Here is a 26,200-nt window from a genome sequence, read left to right as displayed (position 1 = left end):
AAGCTCAAAAAGGCATCAGAAGACAAAGAAAACATTGTCTCCATCCAATTTTACACTTATATGACACCTTTTGTATTGTATAAGACAAACAATAAATGGTAAAACTATATCCCTCCCCTTCCATCTTCCCTAAAATGGAATGATTCTTCTGCCTCAAATAGGCAGTGTCAGCAGTGGCAGTCATGACTAGACAAAATGCAGAAGAAAACATTAAGTCCTAGAGTACAGGACATTCTGATAGTTCTGCTCTGCGGAACTGCCTCAAAGTCATTAACAAAGTACTTATCCCCTCTCAGCTGGAAGCAAAATCCATTGCAACCGCAATTCTATTTTACTCAGTACCTCTGGGCTTAAATTCGTACTATGAGTATTTAAATTCACACCAATGTGCTAATTTTCGTGACTTGCAGGATGGTATATCAGAGAGAAGCACGGTGGAGCAGCTTTAGCATGAATTTCTGCTGGGATAATGGAATTGAAAAAAACTGTCATTAAAAAAACCAAAACCATCTGGTTTGAACTATACAAAAAAAAAATTCTTAAACCCATTTTTTTTCCCCCTGGTAACAGTGACCCAAAGTGGCCAATATCTTGTATATTTTCTCACCTAATTCCACCAGAGTCCAGCATTTGCTGCCCTGCCTATGACTGCAACCACATCACTTCAGAACAATCTCACTGTCATCACTCCAAACTCAAAATTTCACTTGGCAATCAAGCCACAGTTTCTCACAATAGTCTGCTCTACTGAGCAGAAAACTTACAGTGGCAAGAACAAAAAAAAAAAGTATGAAAAATACAAAACAAAGGCAGGAATAAACCAGAAGTAAAATACATTTAAGGTAGTTAAAGTCAACCTACTAGATCCCCAGATATATTTGCACTGATTATCTCTTGTCTTGCATTCACCATTATAGCAACGACCCTAAACAAAACACAACATGTTAGCAATGAGAACTGAACGTGATTCATTTCCTTCTCCTCCCCCAACAAATGTCTCATTTTGATTCTTCACACACATATTGGGATGTATAATAGTTTTAATGAATTTGGGTAGATGGAGTACACATTTTGGCCAAGATTCTCATAGTCACTTTGTGTCTAATACACACTGACATTTCAGCACCTGCTTTATACTTCTCATTTACATGGTTGTAAAGAACTTACTAACGTGGAACGTAAAAGGTAAAGATACTTACATGTAAAATGTAAAGATACCAAGCAGATGTCACTCAAAGTAGAAATTTTTACTATTCATAGAGTGCACAAGAACAAGCAACATTGATGTCCAAAAGACAAAATTCATGAAGAAATACAGAAGGTAGGATTTTAAAAACAAAGGAAGCTTGTATTTGGTTGATTTCTATTTGCTGATGTGCAGGGATTTTAAAATATTGCATACCTGATTAGAATCACAGGCATACCCATCTTGTTTATGAAGATTTGGTGGACACTGAAAAAAATTAAGAAATTTTTTTATTGTGTGTGTAGTAATACATCAAATGATCACATATGGAATTTTCCAGATTTTAAAAGACAATTGCACAACATATAAAGGGGGTAGATAACATAACTATTGCAGGAATCTCTATAGCCACAAATACAAATGAAAAAATTAGTATCTTGAACCATGGAATACAAGCTTTGACTCTAACTTTCTGCATATTCCAAGCGGAAATTAAGGAGGCGAGGCAAAATGAAAAGCAAAACAAATGTGTTCAGTAACAGGACATTTGGTAGCTAACACTGGGGCCATGTTTGCAACACTGCCACTGCATTAATTTCTGTTCCACTAAAAGTAAACCAGCACCTAGTTGTAGCCTACCAGTCTACCTCTTACACAGCTGTGGGATTTTATGATGTTAATTGCATGTTCTCTTGGCATTGGAAACTTTTTTGGTATGAACAGGTCATCAGGTCCAGAAGCCTTGCCTTGCTAAAGCTAGGGATCAGACCATTCTTAAAGCTTTTCCTCATCAAAAAGGGACCTACGAAGATTTGGAAAGGGTATGCTGCTGCCATGTACCATATTAGCCAATAATTTGAGGGCAGCCTCCTAGTTTAAGAAAGCCCTTCTCCCTCCCATTAAGAATGCTCCATCTACAGAATAAAATATTTACAATAAAATCTCAGCAATAGCTACTTATCTGTAAGTGTGAATGTCTCAGATGATAATACTAAAAGAGGTTACTGTTAATTTATTGCAATCTATAATTACAGACAATGCCCAGGGAGAGACATGTGATCTACTCTGAATCTTACTTCTTCAAAGCTAAGAACTTGATGCAGTAGATGACTGCAGCAGAGTTATGAAGTTCTTATATAACCTTGAAGCTAAACACTCAGTATTGAAAAGGAGCATTTATCACCTAAGGCATCAAAGTTGCTATGAAAATGGAAGATGTAAAGAATGTTGACTATTTAAAAGAATTCAAGTTAAAACAACCTTTTGATTGCTGTTTATTTAAAAGTACAGGTACTTTTGAGTGTTAGCCAAATGTTTTCAAGAGAAATATGTAAGATCCACAACTTTTAACATTATCATACATGTGCACACTCCAAAAAACATAACACTTGTATAAAGTGTTATGAGGAATGGCTGAGGGAACTGCGATTGTTTAGGCTGGAGAAAAGGAGACTGAGGGGAGACCTTATCAGTCTCTACAACTACCTGAAAGGAGGTTGTAGAGAGGTGGGTGTTGTTCTGTTTTCCCAAGTAAGAAGTGATAGGGCAAGAGGAAACAGCCTCAAGTTGTGCCAGGGGAGGTTTAAGATTGGACATTAGGAAAAATTTCTTCACCAAAAGGGTTGTCAAGCAACGGAACAGGCTGCCCACGCAAGTGGCAGAATCTCCATCCCTGAAGGTATTTAAGACATGTAGACACGGCACTTGGTGGACTTGGCAGTGTCAGGTTTACAGCTGGACTTGATGATCTTAAGGGTCTTTTCCGACCTTAACAATTCTATGATTCTATACATGGGGGTCCAGAGGATGGCCATGAAGATGATCAGGGGCTGGAGCAGCTCTCCTATAAGAACAGGCTGAGAGAGTTGGGGTTGTTGAGCCTGGAGAAGAGAAGAAGGCTCCAGGGAGACCTTCTAGTGGCCTTCCAGTACTTAAAGGGGTCCTACAGGAAAGGTGGGGAGGGACTCTTCATCAGGGATTGTAGTGATAGGTCAAGGGGTGACTGTTTCAAATTGAAAGAGGGGAGATTTAGATTAGATATTAGGAAGAAATTCTTTACTGTGAGGGTGGTGAGACACTGGAACAGGTCACCCAGAGAAGCTGTGGCTGCCCCCTCCCTGGCAGTGTTCAAGGCCAGGTTGGATGGGGCTTTGAGCAACCTGGTCTGGTGGGAGGTGTCCCTGCCCACGGCAGGGGGGTTGGAACTAGACGGTCTCTAAGGCCCCTTCCAACCTGAACCACTCTACGATTCTATGATACTGCATTAGTTGTAATTTTCTACATTTATAATATAAAATATTCTATTTTGTAAAATCTTACTGTTATTACCTTTGAATCTACTCACATTTGCAGTATACGCTACAGACCAGGCAAAGAGTAAAGAAGGATGTCTGATACAAATACTATATAGATACACAAAACCCCACAAGTTTTAAAAAACAAATAAACCTACGGCAGTCATATTTTGAGTCCACTCAGATTTATTTTTTTTCATTTCTAGTAGTTTATTCTTTTATTTAAAAAATTGTTAGGATTAAAAAATAACCCCCCACAGTTATTTTGAGTATATGAATGTGCAGTTTGTTACTCCAGATTTTCCTCTTAAATTGAGACAAAAATGAGTGCAAAGAAACATCAATAGTGTAAGCAGTGAAAACTTCTGCATACATACCTGGCCAGAATCTCCAGTGCAGAACTCTGCAATATCACATTCATTCACTGCATATCGACAGTCATAGCCTCGTGGGAAAAACTAGAAAATAAAGAATATAGTTCAAGACTAAGATTATGTCTACCTCAGCTGTTCCTTTTCATTCTACATAAAACACACTTCCAACTATAACAGGCTGCACATGACTTCCATGGACAACTGAAAAGAACAATAGATATACTGCAGCAACACTCACAAGACATGATGTATTACAGCAGGGTCCATCACTACAATGAGCTCCATTAGAAAGAGAGCACTTCTTACAACAGTCTGCATAGCATTCCTGAAGAAAATATTAAGCGAAATTTTTAGTTTTCCATTTTAAATAAGTGTTTTTCCTCACGATCTTTCAAACACACAGTTATGTACCAGCAGACAAAAGATTCAGTTCAGCACTGATGACTTGAAATTATCATCTGGAAGAACCCTTTGCAATGCTCAAATACTAAAGTAAAGGGAAACCAGAGACATATATGCTATAGCAACAAGGGGATTCACACCTTCTGAAGCATCTTAACAGGTGTGGAACAGTCTATGCCAAATGCATGCTGCTTAGTCAAATTGCATTCAATGCAGAAAAAAAGATTAAGAAAACTAATTATGGGCGCAATTATATTTAAATACTAGATCTAGGACTCAAATCTACAGGGCAGATGTTTGCAAAAACATTATTGGAATATTTCTTCAACAGAGAAGAAAACAACAGTTTACTTACTCTGTCTGAACACAGGCACCTATCTCCAAAGCAGAGATAAGAAGTCTACCACTCCAGGCATACTATCCAGGAAAAGTAAAGGGATAAGCACTTCTACAGTGCAATTCAAAAATTGCTGGGAAACAGCTACATCCTGCCACTAGTGTAACAGGAACTGTTCTGAGGACACTCTGTCTTTGCACTAATTCTCACTTGAAAAAAAGTTTTAACACAGTCCTTTAATGAAGTTGTTCCCTAACAACACGCAAACCAAATTCATTTCCATAACCCTTCCCCCTCCTTTATCAATCACATAATTTATCTTAATATATGTTGTAAGAAAGACTTGTGGAGTAATATGTAACTTTACTTGCCATTCGGAAACCGCAATCACATTCTTCTCCTGCTTCTACGTATCCATTTCCACACTCGGTGGTTTCAAAGAGCTGAAAAGCAAATACACACCCCCACGCAAAAGTAAGAATAAAACTAGTATCAAAGGACTTTTCTATCACACATAGCCCATTTCTGCAATGCTACAGAAACACACTCTCACAGAGAATATATATGCTGTGCTACTGTGATGGGGAAGCAGCATGTTTTTCAAGTGCCACTGGTCAGAATTGTTCAGACATGAAAGATGTACACCTAAATCACTTGAATGCTAGTCCTCTTTAGGAGACTACTGATGTCCAAGAATTATGATACAATACTCTAGGGATAACATCTGATCTTTATTCCTATTCTATGGACTCCCATTTCTCTGACAATTTCTTCAAGAAACCAGTCAGCAATGTGATCTCTGGGATCTACCCAGGTACCATACTTGCTCATGCAATTAGCTACTGTCTGTTCCAGTGTAACATGTTTCTGTGTGAAAATAACAAACACTAAGAAACACTGCCAAATTATGTGCCTTATTAGTAAGTTAGGATAACACAACCACATATAGATAATGCTAAACAGTTAATTTTAGGACCAGACATATACAATACAGATAAATTATACAGTTCAGGATGATATAGATACCATACTGGTTTCACATATCATAATTTTGATTAAAGGTGATTTAAGATATTTATCAGTCTTGTCACAGAAATAATTTTGCAAAACCCTTGTCTGTTTTCAAGATCATAATTCTGCTTAAAAATCCTATAAGAATATCAGGAATCTCCAATTTAATGGGGATATTAGCAACAGAAACATATATCACTAGAACACCGTTGAAATAAGAAGTTAAAAGTTAAGTTAAAATGAGAACAGATAAATCTACAGCTAGATAAGCATGAAAGATGTGAGTAAACATGTTCTCTCTGCACGGGCTTAGTGGCAGTACAGCTGTTGAGGATCATCAAGGCAGGAAATGTAACATATAAAACAATACAAATTGCCCAGAGAAGCTGTAGCTGCCCCCTCCCTGGCAGTGTTCAAGGCCAGGCTGGATGGGGCTTTGAGCAACCTGGTCTAGTGGAAGGTGTCCCTGCCCATGGCAGGGGGTTGGAACTAGATGGTCTCTAAGGCCCCTTCCAACCTGAACCATTCTGTGATTCTGCGATTTATAAAGTCGAGTGGAATCTTTCTTTGGTACTTTGGGGGTGCAGGGGGAAGGAATCATAATGCCGAATCAAAAAGAAAGAAAACCTTCTACTTTTGTTGCATAAACCACACAGGTAATCAATGTACAATTTTGGATGCCGGGAGCAAAACTACACTGAAGCAATACCCATACGTACTCTTCTTCACTAGCAATGTTGACATGATTCAAACTGAAATTTCTTTTTTTCCTCTATAAGCCACTGTTACTACTATGCTTCAGTGGAAACAGCAAGATCTCGTATTCTGAACCTGAAATTCAGTTCTCTATCAGACCTCATTATTTGACCTGTAGCCCGTAAGAAAAACAAAAAGGGTTCAACGAGAGAAATGCAAGAAAATAACAGAACACACACAAACTTTCTATGGCATTAATCAGGAACCATCAAATGTTCATATATGTATCAGGGCATAACTAAAAGGTTATAATTAAAAATGACATCATGGTGACTGCTTAACACAACTACATTTTACTTACCTAAAGGTTAAACACACCATTTTCTAGCCTACTTCCCAAGCTTCAAAGAATAGCATTCAAAACACCGTATGATTTCTTTTTTCCCCAAAGTACTTTAACTTCAAAGCTGTGAAACACTGACACAGTTAACATATAAAGATAATTCAACCGTTCTTCCTGGGTGCATTTTCACGGAAGTAAACCAGACTTTTATTCTGTATACAGTAGATTTGGCAATTTGGTCCCACTACCTTGCTAGACAACCATCATCAAAAAATGAAGCTGTGTTCTTTCTCCCTATTTACTCTTTCCTGTAAAAATTCTTAAATTCTTATTCTATAAGCAAAGATTTCTACTCTGGGAAAAGATTAAAAACCACTCTAACAAGCAAAATTTTTTTAGTTAATTGCGCAAGACGGTGGTCTACCAAAGGATACAGCACAGTAAACAGAACAGCTTAATAGTCTCATATGGTATTAAATTCTACAAGGACACCAAGTTTGACACCATGATTCAATAGAATATTAATACTTTGGATTGATCTTACTCTGCAAAAAGAGCCACGTGGAATATTTTTATACTGCTCAGCTTTAGAAGGACGTCATGCTAATAATGCCCTAGAAAAAATTATGACCTTGATAAATTTTTAGGCAAAAAAAGCAATGGATGGTACAAGGAAACAGATACGAATTACAGAGTTTGCTATATGTACATATGAAATGAAATTAAATGAAGTTAACTTTGAGAACAACCACAAGCTGCTACTGTCTTATGAAGTAAGCTATTGATTTCTAATTCCTAGTGTGGCAATTGGCATTCTTTTCAACAACCTCAGGCAAAAAGTCCAAGAATTGAGTATATGTGGAACACGCCCTATGACCTTACTTCTGGATTTATTTTGCACTACTTCCTTAATTAGTAGTGCATTTATGTTGAATGGGGATGTATCGAGCTGTGAAAAATCAACTGCAATATCTGTCATTATTTGAGCATGAAGAATCGATGGAAAACAAGTTGCATTCCTTTTAAGATTATTTTTTAAATGTTATGGGAATGAACAGTCAGCTAATTCTCAAGAAAATACCCACATAGACATTTGAACAAATTTCAGAACAGATGGGCGCTAGTGAAATGATTACATTTTCATTACAATTTTTAGCAGAGATGTCGACTACCAACATATCTATTACCTTTGTTGGCCTGTTGAAAAGACAGGCACCTCCCCCACGAAGTAAAAATTCTTTGTATTCTGCAATGCTGCATTTGGAGAATTTCCTGGAATGGTATACCCTAAAATGGTAAAGCATTAGCTGAGTAAGTGTCTTGAAACACCAACAGTTACTGGAATGAGGTGGATGGCTCAAAACATTTTTTTAATACTGTAAATCCCAGTTTCTTACAACCACTGTGTGCAACAGTATGTCAGCTCGGTCTTATTCTCAAACAATGAAATCAGAACAAAAGAAAAAGTTCTTAAACATTCTGCATTTTTATATTGACCTACAGTACATGAAACTGTAGTCTTCTGATCTTCTTAAGGTGAAACCACATTATTGTAATAGCTGCTATGCACCCCCTTGATTGCATACATAAGCCACTGTTCTTTTGGATTTGTTTTCCCTGCAGCTTCAGTTTAAAAGATGGATTACTTTCCAGATCCCTGATTTCGTGCCAGGGTTTTAAAACTGTTCAATTAATCTGATCCTGTTAATAAGGTTAATTTTTAAAGTAAAAGTAATCGTGGCCATAAGAACAGCTGTATAGGGTCAGACTAAATATCCACTTTACCCAAATCCCACCTCTGAGTCTGGCCCTGAGAATATGCCCAGGGAAGCGCAGAGAACAGAGCACTGTACTACTACTTGCAGAATTATTTTCCAGCTTCCAACAATTTTCAGCTTAATTACTTTCTCAGGAAGCCTTATTTTGTCTTATTTAATAATCTTGTATTTTCTCACATTAATTTGCCCAGAATCTTTTTGCTTCTGCAAGATGCTATAGCAAGAAGTTTCACAGCTTAATTACAGACTGGTAGAAGAACAATTTCATCCTGTTTTTCTGTCACCTATTTGCTAGTCTCATTTCATGTGTCCCTAGTTCTTACACTGGAAGAAACTGTAGTAATTTGCTATCTTGTTCATGATGTTACAGACTTCTCACATATTTCCTCTTCTCCATCTTTTTCCCAGCCTGATGAAATCATTCTTTATCAATCATTTCTCACATGGAAACTGTCTGATATTTTTATTAGCCATGTTTTGAGATCTGGGAACAAGAACTATTCACACTGTTAAAGATGAGGGTAATCATGCCATAAGGAGGTTCTCCATTCCTTTTCTAGCAGCTCACTGCTGACATTTCCCCACTGACAAAGCTAAGTGAAAAGCTTTACGCTGCAGCTAATTATTCACTCATTTCATTAGTCAGTCTTTTTTCAACTTCTGGGTGATTACCATCTGCTCCTGGCATTTTTTTTTTTTTTTTTTTTTTACTGTTACATAACCTCTTCTACTGTTATTTCCATCAGAGACTGATACTTTAAGTTCACCATAGGAAGGAAGCCAGTATCTATTCTGATCAATGCCTTACTTTCGATTCCAGAGGCAAGCTTACTGAATCACTTTCTGCTGCATTCATACGGTGGCTGACAATTACAAGTCTACAGGAAAGCCACACAGTAATCCTACTGAAGACTCAATTTCCAAATACTGTATGAAGAAACTAAACCCCTTCTGTCTTAGTTATAACTAATTCTCTCCATCCAATCAATCTTCCAGGGTGAGCAAGAATTCTGACAGGAAGTGGTTTAGAAGACTCAAAAACCTGTGTTTGGTAGTGTGTGAGGGCAGAGGGCAATGAAGCCTGGTTTCCTCCAATATAGATGTTCTTTCCCTTCGGACTTCACTGACCACTTAGATAAGGATTGAGAGCACTTGCTAAAAGCTTCAGGTTTCTACTTTTATTCATTGGGACAGAAGCAGAGAGAGATCTGTTCACTCAAAATCAGAATTTTGATGGAATTGGAGGAAAAAATAATTAAAATTTAGGAGGAAAATAGAAATATCACTTATACAACTGTATTGTAACACTTTTTCAGCAGCATGTAGAAAGTATAACTGGATTTCTTTAATTAATATACATTCTTTACTTTTCAATCATTGAAACTATAGCAAGCATCCGTGAATACACTGCATTGCACTTCAAAATATAAGATTTATGAATAACTTCCTAAAATGTGAATAGCAAAGGGAAAGAATTGCTGAAAATTGAAATAAATGATCTGTATGTTTGGGTTGTTCCAACTGCTTCTAGCTTTTCATTTAGTAGCACTAAAACACATGGACAAAACCCAATACATAAATATTTATGTCATAATGTAAACTATGAACTCATTCCAGAGCCCTCAGTTACTGATAGTTATGACATACCCTGTTTCCTCCATGATGCAACCACCCCAGGATTCAGTGCAGTCACACTCTTCTCAGACAAGACCAAAATACAACAGAAAAGGAAAGCAGTTATAAATATGCTTACAATAAATATAAAGTAACCACTACAAAAATGGACCTTGACTAATTATACAAAGGTTAGATGGTTGCTTGGCTGTACAGATTCTACCTCTGAAAAGGAAACCAGCCCACTTGAAGAGACACTAATATACTTAATATAAACATGGTATTTTCATATTACCATATGTGCATGTTCTTAAACTCAACACTAAGTTTCAGGCAGTATAGAAAGCTAAAAATAGCCGGCAATGTTCTTGCCTACATGCTCTCAAACCAGGCAGTCCAAGGGTATGTTCAGTACACATGATACTGATGATTAAAAATGTTTGCATTTCCTCTTCCCTAAAATGTGCACAAAACACCCTGAAGGAGAATTGTTACTGGACAGGCCACGTTTTTTCCCTTTTGCATAGAATTATTAATAGTAATATGGAATCAGCCAATCAAACATTCATTAGAAAAAGTAGTTGAGTGAAAATGGATTTACAGTTTACTTACAGCTATAGCATGTAAGTCAACAGTGATCAAATTCATAAAATAAAAACAAAAGATCAACATCTTATGGTTGTTAAAACAGAAGTTACAAACTACTCACAGAAATTATGTACCAAAGTAGTAATATTTTCAAGAAGAAACATTCTGTATTCTAGCTACTGCTCCAAATCCATACTGTTTCTCCACTGAAAATATTCACAGATTATTTACATGGTTATCTCTGCTCAATCCAGATCTTTCACTAATCTTTCTCTATAAAGGGTATCCAAATAACGAAACGAAGCTATCATTTAAAAAAATTCTTATAGTTAAAAAAGATTCTGATTTCCAAATTATATGAACTCTGTTTTACCTGTAATCAAAACCCAATGATGTAGAAAATATTTTAGCAATTTGCAAGTTTACACAATTCAAAAACAATGCTTTACAAAACAACATTCCCTAAACTTTTCCACATCGTTTCCTAATTCACAGATTTCTGAAGCAATTCCAAAATAAAGTCAGCATTATCATTCACATTTTTAAAGAAGAAACAAAGAGAAGAAGTAGCCAAATTGCTTAATAGATGCAAGTGGAAAACCTAAACAATGTTCTTTAGCCTCAAAAAGGGCTTTTGCAGCAACTTTTGTACCTGCACTCTATATGCGTTAAGGCCAAGTCAGTCTAACCTTCTGGCCGTGACGCAGTAAGGTAACAAGTTGAACAAACGTCACCCTGGACTAGGTTACAGCTTCTTACCATTTCTTCAATTATAAATCAGGTAATTTTGTATTTTAAGAAGTCAATGATAGTTCTATAGGATTTATGATAGATAAGGAGTTCTGAGTTAAAATCATGGTGTTTTTACCATTATACCTTTGAATGTTGGTTATGAATCTAACCTCCTGGCACAGGTCACCACTGAGGTAATTGCAAAATGAGACCTAAACTGGTGGGTCTTATTTTGGTTAAACTCAAATTTTGGTGCGTATATTTCCAAAAGCAGCAATTCTTGTTCTATAGTTACAGCAAGTTTGGTATTTGTTTCAAATATTGCAAAGGAAATGTTTATATATTTAGCTAAAGAGGACAAAAGAAGAGTCCATGTCCATGTACATACTCGGTTTCCTGGCAGCTGGCTCCCACTGTATTCCAAGGTTCTGAGCAAGACTTTGTGCTAGTTCCTGTGCCATGGCCAAAGGGAGGCCATACTGCATTTCAAGAGGAGTGCAATAAAACCAAAACAAAACACAAAAACAAATAAAAAAAGCAGCAAGTTATGGTAATGAACACTACACCAGCTCATTCTGGCTTACCACATATCTACTACTTCAGTAATTCTGTACAGCCAGTCATAATTCTGTGAACGTATAAGGAAAATAAACACAACAAAGTATGTAATAGAAAAAAATTTCCTCTCTTAACCTGAAGGAATCCCGCTGGTTAACTTACACAAATGAGTTTGTTTGATATATATATATATAATATAGTTTTGTATAGAATGATTAACCCATGTTAAAAAAGGAGACTTTCATTATCGATTTAACACTGCACTGAGCAAAAAAACCCACAACAAACCAACAACAATAACAATACACAGTGATCAAATTGTTCTAGTTTACTGTTAAAAAAAATCAGTAAGAATTACACATCATCAGCACCTCAGAAGATCAAGCCTCTAATAGCGAGAAGACCCAAAAAGATGTTCAGTTCTGTATTTCAAATATTCCCGTGTGAGATTTTGGAGTCTAAATTTCTGTCAAATATACTAAAATCCTATTTAAGATCTTATTAAGAGAACATTCCAGATAAGAGGAACGCTTTTTAAAAAGAAAAGCACAGTGAGCAGTAGTTTAATGACGACACAAGAAGGATAGGTGTGAGAATCCTAACTTTTTAATATGTAAGTTATCTTTAAAGCCCTGAATACTGAAAGATATAAACTCTGAGGTTATAATTTACAGTTTCTATTTTATTTCACTTTAGTCATGAAAAAAAATTACCTCATTCACTCCTACTCCTCTGGCCACAGAGCAAACCCCTCCAAAATAACTTAAGCTGCTCCTTTTGTAATGAAATGTCACATTCCTTACAAACAAATAAAGAAAATATAACACATTGACATTGGGCACCAAGAACTTATTGAAAGATCACACTTTCACACATACTATGATACATTGCATGCACATTAATCTTCACCTAGCATCAAAAGCAACGGCAAGTTTACAAACAGAACACCGGCATCGAAAGTGTCTATTAGATACATACAACCTTCGAGTCAGTCCCAACCCAAAACCAAACAAAGCAGAGAAAACTAGAGTACCAGATTCCTAAGAAAATACAATGATACCATTTCCTTTAAAAAGATAACTATATATTCTAATGTATAACCTGTCAGGAAGCAATTCTGTACTGAAATGTACTAGTGTTGAGAAGTTTTTTAATTATGCTCTTAATCCAATCCAATTTAAGTTCTGTTTTCAACTACAAAACAAAAGACTGAGAAGGCTACCTAAAAGTAATTTAATACTGCTTTTTAACCCTGCCTCCTTTCATTTATTGATAATAAGCCCTAAATATTTAGTTAAGTTAATGTAATTTGGAAGATATAAATGAATTATACCTATTTTAACTTCATAGGCATAATAATAAATCTACACAGCCTTGGACATGGACAGCAAATGATCCCGATCTTTGAAAACTAAATCCTTTTAGAATAGCAGAATCAATGTCCCTTTTAGTTTTTTAAATGACAGGATACTCCAGACAGGTATATGTTTATTTTTTCAGAACATTCTGACAGCCATCAGAACTTTCAAACTGCAGCTTATCTATACTAAATGCCTAAAGCTAGCTGCTTTACAACAGAGAGAACCACAGTAAGGGCTGATGTTGGCAGGTGCTTCTGGAAATGGTCTACTTCAACCACTTTGCTTCAAGGAGGCTCAGCTGGAGCAGGCTGCTCAGGGCCATGTTCCATTGGCTTTTGTATATCTCGAAGCACAGACACTCCACAACCTCTCTGGGCAACCTGCTACAGCATCTGACCACCTTTACAGTGAAAGGTTTTTTCCCTATGTTCAAACGGAATTTCCTGTATTTCAGTCTGTATTTGGTACCTTTTGCCATGCACCACTGAGAAGAGTCTGCTTGCCTGCTGACAAACTCTTGAGCAAGTGATGCAATACATGCATAAAAGTAATTAAGAGTGCACATCATCAGCACTTTGCATGTGCTACAAAAAAACGCAATTAGCATTGTGTTGCAATGCCTGTATTAAGGCAGAACAGCTATGACAGAGGCTGGAGGATACTTTTCAGGCCCTATTTTTATCTTCCTCTGCAGAAGATGAATGATAGGAGAATCGCATGGCAGACATTTGTCACTCCGTCCTCTGAGTATGGCATGCTGCTGGGAGAAGGCTTAAGATCTTTATGCTGCAGAGGAGAACGGGCTCTTCCTCCTCTTTGCTTACAATGCCATGAAGTAAAAAAATACTGTTGCCCAAGGTTGATGTTATGCCCAATGATGCAAGTGGAATTTCCCCTCAAAATGCATTGTGTCTCAGAAAACAATTCATTAGAACTCTAAAGGATGAGACCTTCCATTAGCAAATCATCGCTGCAGCTATAAGCATGAATAAATAACTGTAACTGGAATGCTCTTGTGCCAACACATAATACTGTCAGCTCTGCCCTCTCCTGCTCTTTACTGGGAAAGCAGTATATTACATGCCTGATTAGGAAAACTAGGTGTTCTTAAGGGCTCATCAGAAGACATTTCAAATATGTGACATTGTCTCCAGGTTGCAAAGACATTAAAATTTCATTACAGATATCTATCAACGTGACCATGGTATATGCTACACCTATTAAAAATAGACTAACATGTTAAAAAATAGATTAAGCTTCCTAAGGAAGGCAGATGTTGATTGATGTAGTGACTACCAAGCAAAAAAGTAAGCAAGAGACAGGTAGACAAAAGCAGCAGACAGAAAGATTATGAAACTGTAATAGTCTAAACCATTGTACAATGGTACATACGAGAGCAGGTGCACAGCATCAGCATGCTGTTTGATGTAGTGCTGTCGATATTTGGAGAAATCATGAAGCATCTGCAGAGGGTCAGGGTGAATATTAATACGATCTCTGTCCGTCCAAGTTTCCACAGCAACAAGAACCACCCTGGTGTTCAGCTGTTCCTTGTATATCTGAGGGCAGAGACAGGACAGGCATAGGAGTAGAACACTGGGTCAAACATGCAGAGTCAGCCAGTAAGAGTAAAGCGGAAGGACAAGAGGGATAAAGCAGGAGGGAAACACGGGGAAACAATTAGCTGGTAATGCCTTGGATTTCCTAAAAGATAATATCCTGATCAACTTAAATTTTATGTTTTAGAGGACAAAAACCTTGCTGCTCTTTTTTGAGCTACTCTTTTCTTTAAAATTCTCATGTCAAGTAATTTCACCACTGAGTTTTGCAGAAAATGTGTACAAAAATCAACAAAGAAGAACTGCAAAGGTATGCTGGGCAATCTCAAAGACAAAGAACAGCCAAAGCCAATTCTTAAGTCAAGATTAAATAATTTCTCAGTTCTCCAGTATGTCCAAAATCCAATTCATATAATACTTGATTTTCATTTATAGTATGATCACTCATCTCAAGTAATGTGAGAATTAACTAAGAATATTAATTTTTCTATTAATTTTAATGTCACTGTAGCAATAGGAAATGACAGTCAGGCCCTAATAATTACAAAATGGGTTTAAAATATCCATTTTAACTTTGTGCATGACACTTGATTCTGAAATAAAACTGCTGCTCTCTTTCGGTTCAGGTCATAAAATGCCAAATTGTATTAACTAAGGTTATTCAGAACTTGCAGATCTACAAAAGATGCATTCCTTATCTGCAATAAACAATCTGCCCATCAAACCATCAAAAGTCTTACATGTGACACAAAGAACACCTACTGATCATACTTAGTTATGATCTACAAGCAGGGGATAATTAATATGTTGGCTGTCTAATGCGTAAAATATACAAAAGGCAAGTTATTTGGTCACTTCCATGAGGCACCATACTAAATACATGCTTTTATTTTCTTTGTGCCAAATTATATCTACAATATGCAACATGGACTGCAAATAACCTCCTGCAGTTATGATAGGATATTTATACTGAATAAACTAGCACTGACTAGCATGCCAGTCTTTTGTGTCAAGGCAGCGTTATCCTTATAAAAAAGTCAATGTATAATATTCAGCTTAGGAAAGGAGGCAAAAGCAAGAGAGAGCAACCAGCTAAGCTCAATTATGTCCAAGAAGTTTGAAGGAAAAAAGAATATTAGTATGCTTCAATCTGAGGAAGATAGGCTGAGGACATACCCAGAAAATGGTTAATGACATGAGAAAAATCAATAAAATTAAACCCCAGAAATTACACATGGGTGGCTCAATAAAGACTTGTGTTTGCTGAGAGGAAAACCATATTTCCTGAAGCAAACAAGAAGGAAAGAATGGAAGAGAGGGCAGAGAACCTGGAAGCCTCTGAAAGCTAATATCCTTTTCCCAGTAACATATCAGTAAGAAATACAGCCCACTCCCTGTGAACACAAGGAAATACGGCGGAAATTCCTGCTCCTTTTCATGCTTTGTTTAAAGGTCATTAAGATGTCATTTTGCAAGATCTCTACGAGGGGACTGAATTCAACATTTGAGAGAAGCTGAATGTTTCCGAGTACACACACAGAGCAAATAAAAATGGAAAACCAGAAGGAATAGTCAGAAAAAGGAAAGCTAGATTAAATAACTCTTGTTAAAATGCAGAATACAAAGAAATAATGATCATGCGAGAAAAAAATGAAGATGGTACCCTTTCCTTGGGAACGTCCAATATAAATTGCAGAAATATGATCTCAATTATTTATATTTTTATCTGCTCCAATAACTTTTCTTCAGACTACTGGCATTTTCAGATCATTACACAAAAATATTCCAAAACAATTCCAATATTTCATGTATTATATTCATCCAAATTTTCAATATACATGTATTATTCATAATACTTTATATGTATGATACAAAGAACAAATTCTGTATCATTTCCTCTGAACTAAACAAACCGTTGACAATGTTTTGCACAGAATAATATCACACAGTTCTACTGATACCGGTAATGTCACAGGGAAAGGGGACTTCAAGAGTCAGAATTTTGCTAGCCTTTGTATTCATCACTACTAGAGAACCTATCCTGTTTTCAACTACAAACACAGCTCTGAAATGTGTGTGGTCATTATATGTATATCAAAGAGAAAAAAAACCACCAATTTTACCACATCTCTTACTTTTAGTTTTTTCGCTCTAAGAGAAATTGTTCTAAATTTAGTCACAGACACAAATACGGTATCTGTGTCAATGCCACTTGTTTATGGTGTGCTACAATGGGATCTTGTTTGGTTTTAAGCTATAAATACAGAATTATGAAGGAGGATTTTTATTCACATTCTCTTTTTCTCCCAATAGATATATGTATCCTTTGTGAACCATACTTGTACCTTCAATCAGTCATGGTTAGATTTGTTTTACAAATCTAAACTTGATTAAAACTCACTCTTAAGCAGTGAGAGATACTGAAAGCTCCTTCAAGTTTGAAATCCCCCACTGCCAAGGGCAAACTCTGGCAGCTGCAAGCTTTGAGAAAAACGCTCAGGATAATCTGGTGGTTTCTTACACATTCACCCCAGGCTATTCTTCTGCAGATGAACTGGAAATTAGTTTTAAAATGCAATTTTTATAGCTGCTCATTTTTTTTTATCCTTATATCTGCTAATGTTAACTTTTTAAACACAGTCCTAAACTAACAAAGTCAGTGCTACAATTTTCAAAAGAAACATAGATACTTACAGCATCTACAAGGTTTACCACAGACTTTGCAAAATTGTTTGTGTATGCATTTGAAGAACGGTGCTTTTTGAACTAAAAGGAGAAGAAAAAGTAGAACACAGTAAGAAAAATATTTATTACTAATCCTTTATTTTTATAGCAAGAAAGGAAAATTAGCATTTTAAGGAAGAGTAAAGAAAAAAATCAAAAAGCTTTTCAGATGACAGCTATCTATCTATTCAAGAATCCCTGGAAGATAAAGGATGCCACGTAAGCTAGACAGCCTTTCACGTCTATAAAAAGGAGCATTTAGCCACAAGAAATATCCTATTTAGAATCAGAATTCAAATGTTTGAGACAAAATTACAGGTAAACACGAACATAAACACGAGCTCAAAATTTAGAGGCTGCTGTACCCATTAAAACTATGCTTAACCTGATGAGTTAAATAACAGACTGTACTAGCCACATTCCATGACTATAATTACAAGACAGGAAGATGAAGCATTTACCACTTGACCTGTGTACAGCTCTTTGGAAAGGCATCCTTTCTCTACCACAGCACAAAAATTTATGACAAGTAGCATTATTTATAACAGTCAAAAAGAAAGAGGAAGTGCATGGTAGAAGTAAATATGTATTTGCATGTGGAAAGAGTAAGCTGAATCTTTTAAGTTTTAACTTCAATTTTTTTCCATTTCTATAGACTTATATGAGCTGGTATTACAAGTTCTGTTTCATAATTTCTGTGTATGTCATTACAATCATTTCATGTCTTTCCTCATCCTGTCCCACAAGTTCCCTCTGTTCCGAGTCAAATTTTCCAAAGATGCTGCTATGGTATCTGAACACAAATCCACGACTGTCAAAAAACTGTAAAATTACAAACCAAAATGGTATTACACAATATGACTTGCAGGCAGGAAAATAAGTCTTCAAAATTTCACAGAAAAGGAACATGAAATTGCATAGAACAAAGAGGGTAAAAAGTATTTATTAAAAAACTCTTACTAGTTTAAACTACTGGTTGAAAGCAACAAATCTCATCACCTCATGAGCAAACACTATCAAGTTCCATCAAAGTGTCAGCTGTTCCCACTCTGAAATACAATACCCAAAAAGAGGCCTTGAAACAAGAGGGTCTGACTCTTCTCTGAGCAACCAAGTAGCTACTCTCATCAAATAAATTAGATGATTAACTATTTTGCCAAATTAGGATTACAGAACAGATACATCCTCTGTTTTTCAAAATTATGCTTGGTGTGAAGGTGAAAGTAAAACTGGAAGACATTAATGATTTTAAAACTAAATAATCTGTTTCTCAAATTGAAAGTCAGAAGAGTGACAAACACACTCTTGTGTGTGTTGTATTATTAGATAACACGTTTTCCATCCTTTTAAATTAGTTATTTTTGCATAAGCAAGCTAGTTTTATATGGATGAAATGCCACAGAGATAACAAAAAGTTCAAACTTAATGATTACACTCATTCATTTGACTGCAGGAAGATAAAATTTTTTAGATATGCAGTTATTCACCGCTGAGTTTCACAATGCTTCAGCAAATCCACAGCAAGTTTTAATTCTCAAATACCCTACAACCTAAGTTTTCAGAGACTCCCTCCCCTAAAACTATTCTCAAAGCAAAGCACTTTCAGCTACAGTGCTAGGAGGCACCTGGGATGCACACTGAGTATCTGTATCACAGGACTCTGTTTGCTCCCCAAGGAACCATGACACTAGAACAAAATAATGGAGGAGCAGGGAAAGGTGGCTTTGGCTTTTTGTTTTGCACCAATCCCAACTTTCCCAGAAATGGAAAGGTAAAATAACGTGCTTTGGAAAATGTTCTTGGTTTTATTTAAAGTATTTAGGTACCAACATCAGTAGCAACAAGGAACATCAAGTGTTTAAACACAGTTCCTAAAACAGAAATTAATCTAAGTCAGTAAAAAGTGCAACAATGTAACCAAATACATTTAGCTGTGTCTTTAGCATTACACGAAAGAAAAATTTGTGAAAATACATAGTATTAACCACTTAACAACACAATGGCCAAAGAGGTTTAAAATACTTTTTCCCACACAGAACCTTGCTGCAGGAGAAATCCGCCCTCTACTGGGAGCAGAAAACATCAGAACTGCATTTAGTGAGCTCCCGGCTTGGCAGTTTAACTCGTAATTGTGAACGTTTCCTTAAGTATAACCATTTTATTCCTTGAAAAGAATTATTATCTGCTTCTGAGTCACTGACAACTCTGAAGTAAAAAATCTTGAATGCTTGTGGTTTAAAGTTCTAAGAAAGAAAGCCTGAGAGGAGACAACAGTCAGCATCTGTAACAAGTACAACAAACAGAATGGTTGTCCTTCAAGCCTGTCTGTAATGCGAGGGGCCAGAGGAAACAGACATAGAAATACAACGTCTTCGGAAGGAACACCAACCACAGATCTCAAACAAGACCACAAAATGCCCGTAACTTCATTTACTGGGCCCTAACCCTAAAACAACTAACACATCAGCACTCAGAATAGTTTCCTACCAGGTGGCTTTAGAAGTTAAACAGTTGAAGAAATTTCTGTCATACTCTTTCCACCCATTCAAATTCCCCCCACACTGCTAACTGACACAGATTAAACATAGGTCATTTTTGCCCAGACTATTTCTATGATTTATTAAACAGATGAGGGAAGGTTGTATTATTTGTCTATTCAGCACTAGAACAAGTACAAAATACTGCAACCTGTTCTGGTACCTGCTGTTTTAAAATCATCATTCGGTGTTGAATAAAGGGCCCGCAACAAGCTAAAGCATTGCGAAAACATTCATTAGAGTGAGAGATGCAAGGAGCTCTTACAGAAACTTAAAAGTTTACATTACTTGCACATAAAATAAGAAGAAACTGTGTTATCAACAGAATTTGATTTCAAAATAAAAGTCTTGCTCACACAGAAGCAAAGTCATACTAAGAGCTGATGATCCTTATTTGCCTCTTAGTCAATGAATAGCTAAGAAAGCAAAGCAAGTCAAGGGCTCAGAACAAGGCACAATCAAGTTGTTTTAAATGCCATTTGCTCTGATTTTTTTCAGTCATCTCTCAAGACAAAAGGAAAAAAAAGTGGGCTTCCCTCACACGCTTATTTTTTTTTCAAAAATCAAATGACAAACTTTCTGAATCAAACAAACAACTTACCTTGCACTTCATTATGAATCCTATTTATAAGCGTGGAATAGCCAGGAAGAACAATCAGATAGTTTTGTCTATATGCTAAGTTAGTAAAACTAAACTCAAAGTAACAAGTTCTGACCTCTTTATTACTTTAAGGATAGGATGTAATTTTAGAACATTTAGTGTGTTTGTTCTGGACAAATGTTTTATTGCTTTACGTTTCTGGTTATGGGCATACTAACTCATACATACGATGCCAAAGTGTTTCAGATGTATTATGAACATATAATTGCTGTAAAAAATCTTAGGTAACATTAAGCATTATTAGGTATTATGACTGATACTGTCTCTTACAGTACAAATCTTAAGAGCTGCTGATAAATATTTGACCCAAAAGTAGCTGATGCAGCACAGTGCTGTACATCAACCTACAAATTATAATCAAAAGGAAGATTGCCACTGAACTGATACACTTACCATTTTATGGTCATTGACTATCATGAGCTCCAGATATTTCATTTCTTCAAAGATACCACGAGATACCTGATGGATTAAAGGAATTCTTTGAGAAATCATGAAGATACAGTGATTTTCCAAAAAAAAAAAAAAAAAATTAAAAAAATGCAGCTGTTTAATCGGATTACCCATAAATATTATGTAGAGTGCATAAACCTGTAAAAACTGGGTCAGGCTTTCAACTAGGGTAAATAATCATAGTGAATTATGATAGAGACTGGCTGAGAATCTGAGTCACATCATTAAGAATGTTTAGAGTCTATTCTTTTTGGTTCAGCACAGAAACCACCACTGATTCCCTCCTCTCTTATTTTCACAAAGGAGAAGAATCTCAAACACTAAAAACCTCTTGGTCTACTGTACTTTTCATCACAGATTTAATGAGGAAGAAAGTTACTAAAAATAGATGTGCACTCAAAAAATACACTGTGGATTGTGCGACTCAGTAAAGAAGTGCAGATTAATCTTCTTTAACTCAATAATTCACCCAGCACATATGCATGTGCAGGTCATGAGGACTGTCCACTTTATTCTCCCAAGAACTCAGTTCCGTGTGTCCTTATTTGGATTTTTAATTTAATCATGCTACTTAACAAGCCAAATGAAAATAAAGTCAGATACCTATAAATAGCAAGTTTTGATTCTAAATTATTCTTTATCTTCCAGCAGTCTCAAAACTTAAAATTCTAAACTCATTCTCACTACTAAACTTGATAATACTGCTGTCACTTTATAAAGTTTATCCACTTTTCTCCAAATATTCTATTTTTAAAGGATAATCTTATCATTTGATAATTGAATTATGTAACAATGCTAACTTACTAAAAATACTTGTTTTCTAAAGCCTGGGTTCTCTCAACATTAAAAAAATCCTGAAATTAGTGGGTTTGGGTTTGTTTTTATAAAAGGTCTTAGTTCAGGGTCACACTTCTACTCACTGCTCTCTTTCTTCTCTTTCTCCTCAGCCACTGTAGTTCAGACAGAAATGGCCATTCAGAACTAGATTCAGACTCTGTACAAATTACAATTTAAGAATTTCATAGCATTATTTTAAACTACTTATGTACACTGTCCAAATCAAAAGCAGATTAAGATCACCAAAATTAGAAGAACCTTTGCTATTGAAAAGTTCTTTTTAAAATACACAAAATGTAAAATATCTCATCTCAAAATTCAAGTAATTTAGAAATCTACAGTTAGAAATAAAGCATGCGAGGGGAGGCAAACAGATTGTAACCCTGGTTTAGAATATGTTTTCTTCCATCTTCCATCCTCAATAGCATTAATATCACTGATTAAATTAAATGATTTGCAGAAGAAAGCTAAACACAGGTCTTTATAGGAGGAAATCTTTCAGCTGCTTTTTGACAACTCTAAATTCCATTGCAATGGCGAAAAGCATCAGGTTAATATCTATTTTTCAAAGTTTTTCTAAATGTCAGCAATTTTATATAGAATTTATATTAGCCTAATAGTCAATTTTTCAAGTTATATATACAAATATTTCTAATACTGAAAAACTCACAACATAAGCAAAAACATACCAGGGTCCTGCAACTGCTTGGAGGCTTGTGTTCCATAAGTTCTTTGGATGATATGCGGTCTACTTTTACTTTCCTGGTAATAAAAATACATGACATTTTCTTCTAATTAATAGTGTTGAGTGAAAAGTGAGGCACTTCTTTCAGTATTTATCATATTTATTATTTTTTAATTATTTTTCCATAAAATGCAAGCAACCATAGTTTGGCATAGTACTAATTTGAAGCAATCTGTTTGCAGTCCTGAGCAAACCATGGAGCCTCTCTGCTTCAGCACATTTACTGGCCTACAAAACTGAAATATCAGAGATGTCTTTCAGATTATGTGAAAGAAGTCCTTTAAAGACTTAGTGTTAGAGAACACAGAGCACGTATTCCAATAAATCAAATCAGAGAATACATATCTAGTTGAAATTGTCCTCCCACAGATAAAAAGCAACTATTGCTATTCGCGACAAAAACGTATCTTTCTAATTGCAGCAAAATGCAAGAAACTAATCAATACACTATCTTTACAGGGATTATTTCACTCTGTTTTACTGGTGCATGCAACACTTAGAAAGGAGAAGACTTTCAATGCATATTTTCTTTAGAAGTCTGACATGCCCCAAATTACCACACTTTGGTATCTGCTCTAGAAAACAACTCTCTCTCATCCGTTACACCTCCTTTGCAGAGCCTGCCAAAACAAGCAATTCTTTTCAAAGGTAGGATGCCATTATTTTGTAACTTCCGTAAGGTATACATACACATTGAAGGAAAATACTGCACCTTTTGGAGGGGGCAGAAAAAAGTTTTATACAGTATCTACTATAGTTGAGATTGATCAAGCTGAACAAATTACATGCTGAAGGCTGTGTGCAAGATATTTATCTCACATAGTACAACCAAAAAATTAAAGCTCTCTATAGCTGTATTATTTTGATCTTCAGTAGTTTTGAGAAAAATATTTATCTCATCTGTCTTTTCATTTAGAATTTCACTTGAATCCTTAATAGAGTTGGCAGATGGCATCTCACTTTTATAACTAAAACTTTTGCTCTACTTCCAAGTTTTACTGAAATATCACAATGAGAAAGAGATCCTGGTTTCCTTTGTCCACCCAAGCAAGAAAACAGTTTAGTCAAATTCTCTTCTGCCACTATGTGGATACTGTTGTATAAATATAGTCTCCATTAACTTACTGGTTTTGTGCTGTCAGTTTTCAGCCTTACAATCTTTATGGATATGTGCTACATCAAAATGCATTACACAGCTTAACACATGGCATGAAACATTGTTCCCGAGGAGACTGAGAAATTTTTCTGGACGTAATACTTCCCTGTGTGTCTACAGTTTCATTCACAACCCAATAACTGATCACCCAAATGACACCAATTCCTTTGAATGTTGATCCAGTTTCTTTGAAAGTGTCAGGAGCCAAAGATTTTGCAGATCTTGCTTCGGACTGTAAGTTCAGCTTTACGGACACTAAAATGTATCAGTTCTGCAGCACTACATTATTTGTCATATACTGGTAAGTACTAGACCAAGACAAGCTCGAGAGCTGTGATACAGCATCTGGAATACATCCTACAGACCAAGCAGGATACAAACCTTAAGAATTCTCTGTCTCAATGTTGCAGAATCATTCACTGAAATCTTTGAACCATTCAAGAGGTAAAAATCTACCTGGTTTTACTACTGATGTACAACAAGCAATGAAATTTTTTTTTTCCTACTTTTTAGCAGTGGAGTTTTTCCTTCCTTTTCTTTCCCAAGTTCGGCCCTGTTTTCGGTCCTGTTTTTCACAAGACTCAGGGCCTGTTGTTTTGTGTGATGGACCAGGTGGTCTGACAGCAAGAGATCCTTTCCCAAGCTCAGTCCTGTTTTCCCAGACTCCAGTCCTGTTTTTCACTTGACTCAAGGCCCACTGTTTAGTCCACTGGACCAGGTGGGTCTATCAGCAATGCATACCTTACTAATGCTATTCCCTTGAATAAGAACAACATGGACAGACTGATAAAAGAGAAACGTTCTAACCAGGAAAGTACCACCAGATAGTCTTACTTGTTTGTACTGATATTTGCGATCTAGGCAAGGACCATTAATCAGTACAAAACACTTTTTCAAGGAAAACACCCTTGAAAATCTGTGAGCTAATTAATTTAGTTTATATTTTTTGTTTTAGAGACCTAACAATAAATACCTTCTGAGCATGCACAGTAATTAAGTAAATCATGTAACTGTAAAGTGTACATCAACTGTAAAGCAAAACAACGAGGTGGGCTAGCTTTGTGGAATTTCCACCTAGCAGCCTTTTCTGTGCGTATTTGAAATAAATAAATATCTCGTCTCTGTGTGTACAATTGACTTGTTGCACACCAGGTACTGGACCCAGCTTGTCGGACAACACTACTGTCTATGAAATTGAGTCCGTTCTCTTACAGCTAAAACTTTAGGAACAGCTGTATTAAAATACTTAACATGAACTACAAAAATAGTAACAGTTAGCAAGATTTTTGCAGAAATACAGTCCTACATGCTGATCCAGCATAGTCATATATTTGAATATGCTGGATCAGAATAATTTAAGCTATACAGCGACCCCTGACTTAACACATACAAAGTCTAAGATACCCAGATATAATTATCTACTTCATTAAGCTCTTTGTGGAAACACAGTAGGTCAAGAGCAGTCTGATCCAGCTATTTAGAGAGGGATGAATAGATGACTTCCAGAGATCCCTTCTTTGAATTTATAAATCCTTTAGTTCAAGTACTAGAGCAAACTGATAAACACTTTTTGACAGTCCATAACCATTTGCTATGGAAACAGTCTTTTTAGTCTACTCCCAACATCTAAATGATCAACAATAACTAGGAAAAGAAAGATCAAAGAAAAGCAGAGAAAAACCTTAGGTAATTCACACTTACACATTTCTTGCCTTAAATTCCAATCAAGTGTTCTAAAATACTTTTGGTTTTGTAATGAATGCATGAGAGAGGTCACTCATTTCTTGATTGATTCTAATACTTCCGTTTGTTATTCCTTGTGCACTCTCTTTCCCAAACCAAATAAATTAGATAAAAATAAACTTACTGCACTATCGGTTAGATCCATCGGTTCTATCAAGTACAAATAAGTACTATCTTCAAACATGCCACTAGAACACGGAGAAAAAGAAATTATATTTAGGATTACATGGAAATTAACGTGACTCCAGAATATGATTTTTGACGAGACAAAACCAAACTTAGGGCTGAAAAACTGATTAAACTAAACTCTATATATGTTCATTATTACTGCATATGGCTAAAGCTAAGAATTTTTTTTAAGAGATGAGGTGCATTTTAATGAACTAACACTGAATGTAACGTCAATGTAATGACAAAGCACCAAAGAGAGTAAAGATTTGACCTTGGAAAGGGGAAGTCCTAAGACACACATTAGCATGCAGAATATAATCAGCAGCTGAGCTGCACTTAACAG

At 36.0% G+C, this 26,200-nt stretch overlaps 1 protein-coding gene across 1 annotated transcript in view; it reads right to left on the bottom strand.

The window, feature by feature from the left end:
* The window catches only part of ADAM23 (ADAM metallopeptidase domain 23), a 68,292-nt gene that overhangs the window by 14,597 nt on the left and 27,495 nt on the right, over nucleotides 1-26,200 (bottom strand). The window contains exons 6-20 of the mRNA XM_086465521.1: nucleotides 25,811-25,874; nucleotides 22,732-22,804; nucleotides 22,126-22,199; nucleotides 21,149-21,214; nucleotides 17,528-17,599; nucleotides 14,667-14,833; nucleotides 12,627-12,711; nucleotides 11,744-11,834; nucleotides 10,069-10,117; nucleotides 7,831-7,930; nucleotides 4,965-5,036; nucleotides 4,093-4,179; nucleotides 3,858-3,938; nucleotides 1,403-1,453; nucleotides 862-925 (exon numbers count right to left, since the gene is read on the bottom strand). Of these exons, the coding sequence (XP_086321647.1) occupies nucleotides 862-925; nucleotides 1,403-1,453; nucleotides 3,858-3,938; nucleotides 4,093-4,179; nucleotides 4,965-5,036; nucleotides 7,831-7,930; nucleotides 10,069-10,117; nucleotides 11,744-11,834; nucleotides 12,627-12,711; nucleotides 14,667-14,833; nucleotides 17,528-17,599; nucleotides 21,149-21,214; nucleotides 22,126-22,199; nucleotides 22,732-22,804; nucleotides 25,811-25,874 (1,196 nt within the window). The remainder of the gene's footprint in view (nucleotides 1-861; nucleotides 926-1,402; nucleotides 1,454-3,857; nucleotides 3,939-4,092; nucleotides 4,180-4,964; nucleotides 5,037-7,830; nucleotides 7,931-10,068; nucleotides 10,118-11,743; nucleotides 11,835-12,626; nucleotides 12,712-14,666; nucleotides 14,834-17,527; nucleotides 17,600-21,148; nucleotides 21,215-22,125; nucleotides 22,200-22,731; nucleotides 22,805-25,810; nucleotides 25,875-26,200) is intronic.

The sequence above is a fragment of the Leptosomus discolor genome, chromosome 5 (genome assembly GCF_034619465.1).
Source record: "Leptosomus discolor isolate bLepDis1 chromosome 5, bLepDis1.hap2, whole genome shotgun sequence".
Taxonomy (NCBI): Eukaryota; Metazoa; Chordata; class Aves; order Leptosomiformes; family Leptosomidae; genus Leptosomus; species Leptosomus discolor.
This window is presented reverse-complemented; position numbering and strand designations above follow the sequence as displayed.